Source organism: Hyla sarda, chromosome 1 (genome assembly GCF_029499605.1).
Source record: "Hyla sarda isolate aHylSar1 chromosome 1, aHylSar1.hap1, whole genome shotgun sequence".
Classification (NCBI taxonomy): domain Eukaryota; kingdom Metazoa; phylum Chordata; class Amphibia; order Anura; family Hylidae; genus Hyla; species Hyla sarda.
Window position 1 is genome coordinate 433,346,924 of NC_079189.1, and position 13,686 is coordinate 433,360,609.

At 42.3% G+C, this 13,686-nt stretch overlaps 1 protein-coding gene across 12 annotated transcripts in view; it reads left to right on the top strand.

Moving 5' to 3' along the window:
* DEPDC5 (DEP domain containing 5, GATOR1 subcomplex subunit) overlaps positions 1-13,686 on the top strand; it is a 94,868-nt gene that overhangs the window by 48 nt on the left and 81,134 nt on the right. For 11 of the 12 annotated variants that reach the window (XM_056530703.1, XM_056530730.1, XM_056530736.1 and 8 more), the window contains exons 1-6: positions 7-215; positions 1,861-1,948; positions 3,747-3,793; positions 3,882-3,967; positions 4,157-4,240; positions 7,856-7,905. In XM_056530703.1, the coding sequence (XP_056386678.1) occupies positions 158-215; positions 1,861-1,948; positions 3,747-3,793; positions 3,882-3,967; positions 4,157-4,240; positions 7,856-7,905 (413 nt within the window). In that variant the 5' untranslated portion in view covers positions 7-157. Of the gene's footprint in view, positions 1-6; positions 216-1,860; positions 1,949-3,746; positions 3,794-3,881; positions 3,968-4,156; positions 4,241-7,855; positions 7,906-13,686 lie in introns of those variants that run through there. The other variant, XM_056530706.1, reaches the window with a different exon arrangement.

Sequence of the window (13,686 nt, forward strand, 5' to 3'; positions counted from 1 at the left end):
GTAGCCCTGTACCCACTCTGGGAAAGAGAGCGGCGGGTGATAAGTGCAGGGCGCTGGGTCAGTTCACTATCACCCGGGCTGCCCCGCCCCCCGACAGCTCCTGAGTGACAGCTGTCACCTCTCTCTGCAGGTGCCCGGGATCAGGGTGCAGCCCACCATGAGAACCAACAGGGTATACAAGCTGGTCATCCACAAGAAGGGCTTTGGGGGCAGCGGTGAGAACATGAGCACAACTGTCACTAGGGATCCTGTAATCTCATAGATCACTGTTACCTAACCTGTGGCTCCTCAGCTATCAAAGAACTACAACTCCCATCATGCACAACAGCCAGAGAGCCTTAGGTTGGGGGACACTGACAGCCCCACTACACTGTCTGCCATAGAAGATGATGGGATATCAGTGATCCCATGTTTATATTGTTGTACATGAGAAATTGTCAGTGTCCTGAGTGGTGATGGGCAGCGATGATACAAGGATGTGGTGAATTGGGAGGACTCATTCACTATTATTGTGTCTTTGATCAGACAGAGAGGATAAGATGATCTATATTAGTGGTCTCCAGCCTGCGGACCTCCAGATGTTGCAAAACTACAACTCCCAGCATGCCCGGACAGCCAACGGCTGTCCGGGCATGCTGGGAGTTGTAGTTTTGCAACATCTGGAGGTTCGCAGGTTGGAAACCACTGATCTATATGATACTGATGTGGTCTGATGAAAGTAGTCGTATGGGGACAATTATTTTTAAAATATGACTGATGGCACAAAAAAGTCTTATAAGTTCTAACCCCCCAGTCCCCGCTCATCACCTCTGCTTTCTGTTGACGTGTCATCCTTGCAGGAGCTGCCCACTGTGCCAATTACCAGCTGCAGAAGTGCCCGTTTCGGTTACTGCTTGGCTAAGTGGGCATGGCATCTTGTCTGAGAAGCAGGAAGGCGGTCAGCTGGAGGGGACTAGAAGTTGCTGGAATTTTATTTTTAAGGTCCTTGAGCAAAATATAAAAAAAATATACTGTAGTGTATACAAATATTGTAATGCTTACAGATATTCTACTGATTTGTTGTGGATTTGCTGCAGCTTTGTTGCAGATTTTGACTTCCCTACAACAAATCTGCTAAATATCCACCACTTATGAATGTGCCCTAAGTACTTTCACACAGTTGGGTTTACAGCACGTTTCCTGCTGCAAATTTGAGCCACAGCGCAATCTCCATAGCAGAGGAGGCAGGGGAGCTCGACAAGCTGGCTCCCCGCCTTTATTGAACACAGAAGCACTTAAAGGGGTTATCCAGGAAAAAGCTTTTTTTTTTTTTTATATATCAACTGGCTCCAGAAAGTTAAACAGATTTATAAATTACTTCTATTAAAAAATCTTAATCCTTTCAGTACTTATGAGCTTCTGAAGTTAAGGTTGTTCTTTTCTGTCTAAGTGCTCTCTGATGACACCTGTCTCGGGAACCGCCCAGGTTTGCTATGGGGATTTGCTTCTAAACTTGGCGGTTCCCAAGACACGTGTCATCAGAGAGCACTTAGACAGAAAAGAACAACCTTAACTTCAGAAGCTCATAAGTACTGAAAGGATTAAGATTTTTTTAATAGAAGTAATTTACAAATCTGTTTAACTTTCTGGAGCCAGTTGATGTATAAAAAAAAAGTTTTTACCTGGATAACCCCTTTTAAGCAATAGAGAAACAAAGTGCCAGAGCTTTACAACTTCGGGACCATTTAATGCTGCTCACCCCCACTATAACTCAGTGTATTGAGTTTTTGTGTGCCAGTCTGTATTGTGGATAGGGTGTAGTAAAGAAATAAAACCATAGCTTTACTGTTTTTATAAACTGTGTTTCATTTTATTTTACAGATGATGAACTAGTAATAAATCCTAAAGTTTTCCCTCATATCAAGCTGGGAGATATTGTAGAGATTGCCCATCCCAATGATGAATACAGGTGAGATAATATGTGTAAATGTGCTATTGTAAAGGCAGATCAACATCAGTAGTAACATGGTAACACATGTGGATGGAGTGTGGTAATTCAAAGGGTATGTTCACACTAGGGAATTCCCGCGGAATTCCGCAGTGTGAATTTAACATTAGTGTGAACGGGTCTCCTCGAGACCCGTTCACACTGCGGAATTTCAGCAGCGGAAAAGAACATGTTCATTCTTTGCGCGGAAGTCCGCGAGTACTGCATAGCCGTCAATGGTGACGGCGCAGTGCCGCGTGGTCCTACCACCGCCGTTGGCTGCCAGGCTGAATCTTCGCTCGCGGAATTCTGCGAGCGGAGGTTCCGTTCACACTCTGTAGTGTGAACATACCCTAATGCTGCCTGCACTGGAAAGAAAGTAATAAACTACAATGTACTCACCTTAATAAACAAAAGAACCCAAAATGACACCCTTCTTGCATTTATCTCATAATGTATTATAGTTGTCTACCATGATCCTCCAATAATAATGGCAACTCCTGTAAACATTGCATCACACCAAAAAGAAAAAATGGAGTTTAAATACCACTTGAATAAATAACCAAATCTTTATTGATACATATGTTACACTTAAAAAAATAAATAAAAATCAACATGTGGAAGAGATGCAGCAGTCCAGGTACTGCAACTGTGTTCATCTCTTCCATATGTTGTTGTTTTTTTTAAGTCTAACATGTGTATCAATAAAGATTTGGTTATTTATTCAAGTGGTATTTAAACTCCATTTTTTCTTTTTGGTGTTATGAATTGTACTCGCCTTGCCCACTCCAGTGTCCAAGTTCGGATTTGCCCAGGTCCCTTAGTGTACACACATTGTAGCCTCAGTGACTGGCTGCATTTGGTTAAGATTGTCATCAAGAGAGGTGGGACAGCGTGTCATATATATGTGTGTGTGTGTGTGTATATATATATATATATATATTTGTAGAAAATTTTGAAGGGCACTGCTCTTTTTTTATTGGTATGTTCAGACCTGGGTGTAGGAGTGTTGATTGCGGTATCAGTGGCCGTAGCTGCTAAATTCCACTTCACTGCCGAGGTGCTAAGTGAAAACAAGTGCTAGTGTACGTATGCAATATAGAAAGAGAATGTTCACTTGCACTCACCGATCCTGTGACTTGCTGCATTTTGGACAATTCTGTAACGCTGGGAGACAACTAGATGAGGGTGCTCAAAGGCTAACAGCCGTTTTCGGACTCAGCCGCGTGCTTCTTCTGGCCTCACACGGTTGAGAGCCGGAAGAAGCACACACGGCTGTGCTCGAAAATGGTTGCTAGCCTCTGAACACCCTCATCCAGTCGTCTCCCAGCGTTACGGAATTGTACGAAATACAGCAAGTCACAGGACCTGGTCAGTGCAAGTGAATATTCTCTTTCTATATTGCATATATATATATATATATATATATATATATATACACAAACAGATAAGCAGCAGCAACACCGTTTTAAAGTGCAAGATAGTGTCTTCATTCACACAACATGAGGCGACGTTTCGGTTTGCTCACCAAACCATTTTCCACCAACTGAAAATGGTTTGGTGAGTAAACCGAAACGTCGCCTCAAGATAGTTTCTTATCTTCTAGCCCAAGCAGAGAGCAGTCAGTTTAATTATATCAGAGAACCCAGTAAAGTTCCTACCTCGCATTAATGTAAACCATGGCGTATACTGCATTTCAGGGTTAGTTTACTAAGGTTTCTTACTTGGGTAGGGTGATGCTATTTGTTACTTGCTTCATCCTGTGTTTTTGTGTTTTTAGCCCTCTTCTACTGCAGGTAAAGTCACTAAAGGAAGATTTACAGAAAGGTAAATGTTGCTTTCATCTGTCTCCCTGACATCCTCTATATTCTCTCCCTTTTCTACATATTTTAGTGACCTTTTGTTCTTCTCACAGAGACGGTGAGCGTTGATCAGACAGTGACTCAAGTATTTCGGCTAAGAGCTTATCAAGATGTTTACATCAATGTGGTTGATCCAAAGGTAAAATTTTGCTTGGTTACAACATGGAGAATGTTTCGCAAGAAACATCCATAGATTTGGTAAATGTAATGCAACACTTTTCCCCAGAAAGGAAGATTTTTATTTAGAATGCACCTCAAGTTGATCCATGGTAGAATTTTATGTACAGTACTTATTTTTTTTCTTGTAACATAATGACTGTCCTCTTAGGATGTGACACTTGACCTAGTGGAGCTAACCTTTAAGGATCAGTACATAGGACGTGGAGACATGTGGAGACTAAAGAAGAGTTTGGTAAGTTATGGGGCTAAAATACCACATTGTAAACGTAATAAAACGTATGCTGTTCTGTTAAGACAAACCTCTGAAAGAGGTTACAAAATGGTTTGTCTAGATATTACATACACACCCTGCAGTGTCTTTCGGTGTCTCCCTGAACTGGAAAGCCACCATACAACTTTCTTACGGTACAATTGGACATGGCCCCTGAACCATAAACTATTGTTCCCCTTTGTGCTTAATAATTCCTGTTTTCCAATATTTTCCCACAGTTATTTAAATAATGTAATTGACTTCTCACGCGATACCAATTCATAAAACTGTATAATTCGGAAGCCTGTTCTCACATGTAGCTTGACATACCTGGCTGCTTAGCCACTCCTAAAGTTCTAGCTTATGGCTGATCGTCTTATATACCAGTGCCATGTTACCGGGAATACTACATGTAAAACTACATATCCCAGCATCAATTGTCACAGTGGAGAGCCTTCAGAAATCGGCAGAGATGGCCCGGGATGTCATCTTCGCGCTCCCTAGCACAAATTGTCACAGAAAGGCAGCCTCAGGTTCAGGTTAACGGTTCCCCATGGCCTCCAGAAACAGACAGGCTTCAGGGACGGCCTGCATGTTTGGGAGGACTGTGCTCTGTGGCATGAGGTTGGGCCCTCTGCATAGTTAGAGAGGGCCTCAGGCTGTTACACAATGACCTGGAATGGATAATCTGTAGTCCGGTGTACAGGCCACATTCCTGACAGGTGTCATTGGGTTTACAGCTGTACTGCTGGGAGCACACTGTGTTTACATGTACCGCTGTCTGTCCGCTCAGTGTCGTACATGTAATTAAAATAATGCAAAATCCTTAAAATTTAAATAAATATTAAAAAATACAATAATGTAGGAATAAAATTGCACAGATAACCGTATTTAAACTTTTAATCAGTGTTCTTGCAACTATTGGGCACTCAAGTTAGTTTTTATTTTATTTTTATTTTTTTGCTATTTATTTTCATTGTTTGTTAATTAACTATATTTTAATATACTTAAATGAGCACTGTCAGATTAAAAAACTTTTTATATGTTGTACATCTTGGCAAAACATTAAAGGGGTATTCCGGTGGAAAACGTTTTTTTTTTAAATCAACTGGTGCCAGATTTCTAAATGACTTCTATTAAAAATCTTTACCCTTCCAGTACTTTTTAGCAGCTGTATGCTACAGAGAAAATTCTATACTTTTTGAATTTCTTTTTTGTCTTGTCCATAGTGCTCTCTGCGGACACCTGCTGCCCGTATCAGGAACTGTCCAGAGCAGCATAGGTTTGCAATGGGGATTTTCTCTTGCTCTGGACACTTTCTGATGTGGGCAGCAAGTGTCAGCAGAGAGCACTGTGGACAACACAAAAAAGAAATTCAAAAAGTATAGAATTTTCTCTGTAGCATACAGCTTATAAAAAGTACTGGAAGGGTAAAGATTTTTTAATAGTAGTCATTTGCAATTCTGTTTAACTTTCTGGCACCAGTTGATTTAAAAAAAAAAAAAAAAGCTTCCACCGGAGCTTCATAAGAAAATTGTATTTCTTTTTATAGAAATCATGGCTTTGTCCAAGCTGAAGCCCAAGCATAGACAAAGTTGAGTAAATGAGGGTGGGCTAGCACTCTGTGTTTTCTCCTGTCTGAACTTTTCTGTGCTCTCTCTTGTCTGTTAGCACTCCTCTGTGCTCTCTCCTGTCTGATAGGACTCCTCTGTGCTCTCTCCTGCCTGATAGCACTCCTCTGTGCTCTCTCCTGTCTGATAGGACTCCTCTGTGCTCTCTCCTGTCTGAAAGGACTCCTCTGTGCTCTCTCCTGTCTGATAGGACTCCTCTGTGCTCTCTCCTGCCTGATAGCACTCCTCTGTGCTCTCTCCTGTCTGATAGGACTCCTCTGTGCTCTCTCCTGTGTAATAGTACTCCTCTGTGCTCTCTCCTGTCTGATAGGACTCCTCTGTGCTCTCTCCTGTCTGATAGCACTCCTCTGTGTTCTCTCCTATCTTATAGGACTCTTCTGTGCACTCTCCTGTCTGATATAGTAGTCCTCTGTGATCTCTCCTGTCTGATAGTAGTCCTCTGTGATCTCTCCTGTCTGATAGCACTCCTTTGTGCTCTCTCCTGTCTGATAGCACTCCTCTGTGCTCTCTCCTGTCTGATAGCACTCCTCTGTGCTCTCTCCTGTCTGATAGCACTCCTCTGTGCTCTCTCCTGTCTGATAGCACTCATCTGTGCACTTTCCTGTCCTATTAGACGCAGAGGAGTGCTAGTCCACCCTTACTTACTGGATATCGTCCATGCCTGTGCTTCAGCTTGGACAAAACCATGACTTTATAAGCCATGAGCTCTATAAAAAGTAAATAAAACTTTCTTACATAGCATATTAGAAAGGTTAATGTTTTGCCAAGATTCACAGTGTCCATAGAGAAGCATAAAGAAATATCGGCACAAGCCGGACGAAGCACGCTAGGCGTGTGAAACAGGAGCTCGGTCGCCACCACTTGTCCCCCCACCACCCCTCTCTTCTGTACCCTTACTTGTGAGTATGTCTCAATAAAGAAGACTTCACAGCCACACTGGTGAGTGCCGATATTTCTTTATACTTCTCTATGGACACTGTGAATATTGTCTACCATATCTGAGCACCGCCCAAGGCAAAACAGCTACACCGGTTCCCACTCGCCATCCTATCTCCAGCACACTCTATAAGGCAGTGCCGCACCATCTCTAAAAGTGTTTTGCCAAGATGTATAACATATAAAACGTTTTTTGTATCTAAAAGTGCCCATTTAATTACAGTTAACTCCTGCATGCATATTCTATAGTTATTGTGCTCTGACTATTTCATAGTACTGCTCTGAAAAGTTAATTTTTATTACTACTTGGATAAGTGGGTTAGTGTTCCCACATGCTGGTAAAGGCATGTGGCTGAAACCATGCCCCCATGCATTTACCAATGGGTGTGCAATGTTGGCCATAATCATCGCAACATTGCGTGGCCATTGGTGACCGCCTAGGGGCATGGTTTTGGTCCCATGGGAAAGATTTATCAACACCTGTGTAGAGTAAGAGTGGTGCAGTTGTCCATAGCAACCAATCTGATTTAATTTTTAGATTAAAGAAGCAATCTAAACGGTTGCTATGGGCAACTGCACCACTCTTAATCCACACAGTTTTTGATAAATTTCCCCCCTATGGGGAACAACTTTTGCGCAAAGCCTACTTTTTTTGCGCAAACCTACATTTCCTAATAGGACACTTTCAAATGTGTTTAGATGCCAGAGCAAAGCTTAAATCTAGCTCTGCAGCTCACTGGTTTCTATCATTTTGCAAAACTTATCAAGTCCTGTGCCCCATGTTGGTATTTTAACAACTGTGCAAAACAATACACCAAGCAAACATGGGTAAAATCTATACTACCTTACACCAATATCAATAATGTCCCTCTATGTCTTTACCTGTATGTGATAAAGAAGTGTAATAAAAAAGTTTACTTGAAAAAGCTATATATACATCTTCTCAAATTCATTGGCATGTGTGTACATTCTGTTGAGACTACCTTGTATGTCCTATTGTAATTTAAGAAACTGTTCACATATCTTGTAGGTGAGCTCTTGTGCCTACATTACCCAGAAAGTGGAGTTTGCTGGAATCAGGTTGGTAACCATAATTGGTCCTAACATATTAATCCTTTATTGGGTTGTTTTGAACTGTAGATGCCTAGAGCAATTTCTGAAAATTAACTTCCCAAACTGTGTCACTACCTGTTACTTATTTTTTATTTTGTGGGTCTTATAAAAAAAAAAAAAAAAGTTATATATATTTTTTTACATTCTAACCAGTATTAGTGATGGGAAACGTGTACTTACTATAGGTTACACCCATACTTAAAGGAGTACTTCAGGATTGGAAAACTTATCCCCTGCCGAAGGCAGTACTCCAGCTCTCCCATAGAGTTGTATTGAGGGGGCGTGTCAGCCGCCGCTTCATGCGGTGGTCAACACGCCCCCTTCCCGCAGGTTGTCAGGGCCCTGTACAGGAGATCGTGGGGGGTCCCAGCCGTCAGACCCCTGCAATCTGAAACTTATCTCCTATTCTTAGGATAGGGGATACCTTTTCCAATCCTGTAGTACTCCTTTAAGTCAAAAACCCTATGGGAGAATTCTACCGGCATCCCATCAACCACTTGTAGGCTAGTAGTAAAAGGGAACAGGGTAACACTGCTTAGGCAGGAAACACTTCCACATGTATCACTAACATTTTACTCAAACCGCTTGCTAGGCAAAGACTTAAAGGGGTTATCCAGGCAAAAAATTTTTTTTTATGTATCAACTGGCTCCAGAAAGTTAAACAGAGATGCTGTTTAACTTTCCCAGGGGGGTCCCCCCCCATGTCGGCGATGGCTGCAAATCGCCGGTGTTAATTAACACCGGCGATTTGCAGCGATTCCAGGTCATACAAGTCTCCGGTGACCCGGAAAATAAGGGGGATCAGGGTTGTCCAGGACACCCCCGATCCCCTTGAAGGGATAGGAGTGAGGTGGCAGGGGTGCCACCCCTCCTATCCCTGCTATTGATTGGTCAGAAGCAACCGGCCAATAGCAGATCGGGTCAGGGGGAGTTAAAGTTCGGGTAGAATGTGGGAATCGACGGTGACCGGCCCTGGAGGTCCACTTACCCATCAGCGATCAGAAGCCAGTGAGTAGTTGCCTAGCAACATCTGGAGGGCTACAGTTTTGAGACCACTATACAGTGGTCTCTAAACTGTAGCCCTCCAGATGTTGCAAAATTACAACTCCCTGCATGCCCAGACAGCTGTTTGCTGTTTGGGCATGCTGGGATTTGCAGTTTTGCAACAGCTGGAGGGCTACAGTTTGGAGATCACTGTGCAGTGGTCTCTAAACTGTGGCCCTTCAGATCTTGCAAAACTACAACTCCCAGCATGCCCAAACAGCTGTCTTGGCATGCTGGGAGTTGTAGTTGCGTACCTCCAGCTGCTGCATAACTACATCTCCCAGCATGCCCTTCGGTGATCAGTACATGCTGGGAGTGGTAGTTTTGCAACAGCTGGAGGTTTGCCCCCTCTACCCCCCCCCCCCCATGTTAATGTACAGGGTACATTCACATGGGCGGGTTTACAGTGAGTTTCCTGCTTCAAATTTGAGCTGCGGCAAATTTTCCGCCGCAGCGCAATCTCCCACTAATACAAAATAAAGGGTAAAACACTACATATACACCCCCTTACACTGCACCCCCCCCTCAATAAAATGAAAATGTATTGCACAGCTGTGTTTCCAAAACGGAGCCTCCAGCTGTTGTAAAATAATAACTCCCAGCATTTCTGGACAGCCACTGACTGTCCAGGCATGCTGGGAGTTTAGCAACAGCTGGAGGCACCCTGTTTGGGAATCACTGGCATAGAATACCCCTATGTCCACCCCTATGCAACCCCTAATTTAGTCCTCAAATGCGGATGGCGCTCTCACTTCGGAGCCCTGTCATATTTCAAGTAAACAGTTTAGGGCCACATATGGAGTATTTCCGTACTCTGGAGCAATTGCACTACATATTTTGGGGGGCTTTTTCTCCTTTTACCCCTTATGAAAAGGAAAAGTTGGGGTCTACACCAGCCTGTTAGTGTAAAAAAAGAAACAATTTTACACTAACATGCTGGTGTTGCCCCATACTTTTTATTTTCACAAGAGGTAAAAGGAAAAAAAACCCCCAAAATTTGTAACGCTATTTCTCCTGAGTCCAGAAATACCCAATATGTGGGCGTAAAATGCTCTGCGGGCGCACAACAAGGCTCAGGAGTGAGAGCGCACTATGTACATTTGAGGCCTAAATTGGTGATTTGCACAGGGGTGGCTGATTTTACAGCGGTTCTGACATAAACACAAAAAAATAAATACCCACATGTGACCATTTTGGAAACTACACCCCTCACGGCACGTAACAAGGGGTATAGTGAGCCTTAACACCCCACAGGTGTTTGACGAATTTTCGTTAAATTTGGATGGGAAAATAAAAAATCTTTTTCACTAAAATGCTGGTGTTACCCTAAATTTTTCATTTTCACAAGGGAAAATAAGAAAAAAGCCCCCCAAAATTTGTAACCCCATTTCTTCTGAGTAAGAACATACCCCATATGTGGATGTAAAGTGCTCTGTGGGTGCACTACAATGCTCAGAAGAGAAGGAGCGCCATAGGGCTTTTGGAGAGAACATTTGTCCGGAATTGAAGGTCACGTGTGTTTACAAAGCCCCCATAGTGCCAGAACAATGGAATTAAATTTTTCATTTGCACAACCCACTGTTCTGTCAAACGCCAGTGGGGTGTAAATGCTCACTGCACCCCTTATTACATTCTGTGGGGGTGTAATTTCCAAAATGGGGTCACATGTGGGGGGGTCCACCGTTCTGGCACCACGGGGGCTTTGCAAACGCACATGGCCCCTGACTTCCATTCCAAACTAATTCTCTCTCCAAAAGCTCAGTGGCGCTCCTCCTCTTTTGAGCATTGTAGTGCGCCCGCAGTGCACTTTACATCCACATATGGGGTATTTCCATACTCAGAAGAAATTACCCCTTGTAAAATTTGGGGAAAAAACTGTATTTTAGTGAAAAAAAATAATTTTTTCATTTACACATCCGACATTAACAAACATTTGTCAAACACCTGTGGGGTGTTAAGGCTCACTGTACCCCATGTTACGTTCCTTGAGGGGTGTCGTTTCCAAAATAGTAGGCCATGTGTTTTTTTTTTGTTTGTTTTTGTGGTTCTGGCACCACAGGGGCTTTCTAAATGCGACATGCCCCCCAAAAACCATTTCAGCTAAATTTGCTTTCCAAAAGCCAAATGTGACTCCTTCTCTTCTGAGCTTAGTTCACCCGCAGAGCATTTTATGTCCTAACATGGGGAATTTCAATACTCAGAAGAAATGGGGTTACACATTTTGGTGGGCATTTTCTCCCATTAACCTTTGTAAAAATAGTAAATGTGGGGGAAAAAAACTGCACTTTAGTGAAAAAATTTTCATTTTCATTTACACATCCGACTTTAATGAAAAGTCGTCAAACACCTGTGGGGTATTAAGGCTCACTGGACCTCTTGTTACGTGCCTTGTTTCCGCAAAATTCACTCTCCAAAATCCCATTGTCACTCCTTCCCTTCTGAGCCCTCTACTCTACTTCACGTACACATATGAGGTATTTACTTTCTCGAGAGAAATTAGGTTACCAATTTTGGGGGGCTTTTCTCCTATTACCCCTTGTAAAAATTCAAAAACTGGGTCTACAAGGACATGCGAGTGTAAAAAATGAAGATTTTGAATTTTCTCCTTCACTTTGCTGCTATTCCTGTGAAACCCCTAAAGAGTTAACAAACTTTCTGAATGTAATTTTTAATACTTTGAGGGGTGCAGTTTCTATAATGGGGTCATTTATGGGGTATCTCTAATATGAAGGCTCTTCAAATCCACTTCAAAACTGAACTGGTCCCTGAAAAATTCAGATTTAGAAAATTTTGTGAAAGATTGGAAAATTGCTGCTGAACTTTGAAGCCCTCTGGTGTCTTCCAAAAGTAAAAACTCATCAATTTTATGATGCAAACATAAAGTGGACATATTGTATTTGTGAATCTATTTTCCTTACAAGCAGAGAGCTTCAAAGTTCGAAAAAATGCTAAATGTTCAAATTTTTTATGGAATTTTGGAATTTTTCACCAAGAAAGGATGCAAGTATCGACAAAAATTTACCACGAAAAAACTATCTCTAAATCAGAATGAAAAGTAAAAGCATCCCAGAATTATTATTTCTTAAAATGACAGTGGTCAGATGTGCAAAAAACGCTCTGGTCCTTAAGGTGAAAATGGACTTGGTCCTTAAGGGGTTAAAGCATTTTTCTTTATTTCAGTGTAGTCTAGTATCACTCATTCATAAAGATTAGTTAAAGGGGTACTCCGTTACCTTGCTGTCGGAGCTCCGCTTTCCAGCGTCCGGAAGTTATTGTTCCGAACGATGTGTGTGCATTCTTCCGTGTTCAGGGCCGCCCCTCGTGACGCCCGCCCCCTCTGACGCTGGAAAGCAGAGCTCCGACAGCAAGGTAACAGAGTACCCCTTTAAGGCTGAAGTTTAGCTCACAGGGTCACCAGAGTTTTGGGGGCTCCTATGCCTTACTCATGCGCACACTGGGCCTCATGTACTAATGGAGTTCCATGTAAATTTTGGTGAAAAAGTATGGGAAAATGCATTTTACTCTATTTACTAATGACGTGCGCCAACATTTTCCTAACATAAATACAGTAAGTGCGTATGAAGAAGAACAAGAAAACTCAATGTACAATGCTTTTTTCGACCATATATTGAACCCTAAGTGTCTGGTCGGAGAACACTTAAATTTCATGGGAAGATATGTATGAGCTTATGGCGGCCAGATGTTAGTTGAGAGTCAATAAGGAATTTTTTTTTTTGCAACTTTTATTCACCCTTAAGTTGTATCTTTTGTGTCCCTGCGAGTTTGAAAATTACAGCATACTCTAGCTATGGTGCTTGTTTTCCGGACTTTGTGCCATTTTATCTTTTATAGCACTCTACAGGTTGAAAAGAATGCAAGAAAAAAAATGTGTGTGTGTGCACTTTTTTTCTGGTATTTTCATCCCATTCTTTAATATGAATTCTATCACATGACTTGTTAAGAGAAAAACGCAGATGAGAAAAGGCACAGTAACTGCATCATGGATGACACAAAGTGGCATTTTTTTTTGTGTTTTTTTTTTTTTTTTTCCTTAGGCCAAACAAAGCCTTGTGCCATGTTCAGATCTCCCAGCATGTCCTTTTCGTTCTTGTACTAAATACTACATTAGTTTTTCAAAGGGTCTTCCTCCATTAGCTTTAGCTGCAGCTTCCAGACATAATTGATAATCATCCTGGTACTGGATTTTTTTTTTTGCCTAAAAAAGCATATACAGTGATCCCTCAACATACAATATTTTCAACATACAATGGTCTTATCTGGACCATTGTAACTTGAAACCAGACTCAACATACAATGCTATGGACAGTCCAGATCTGCAAAACTTGTCACTACCTTGGAGAACCAATCAGAATGGACATTTCACTGGTAGAACCCCCTATATTCCTGAAGTGCATGCACTGACTGGTGTCTGGTAGCACTTCCCTATAGTACAGAGAGGTATTGCATGTTCTGTAGTACTATTTATCTTTACCAGGGATAGCTGCTCCTTTGGACACCAGGTAGGGGCGGCTACATTTTACATTTTTAGGTCATTGCGTGTACTGTACAGAACCATAGGCGTGCGCACGGGGTGTGCCGGATGTGCACAGGCACACCCTAATCACCGCGGCCGCGGCCCGCTGCTGCAGGACTTTTTTTTTTTTTTTTCCCTCACTACTAAACCCCAGCCCCACCGGACATCCC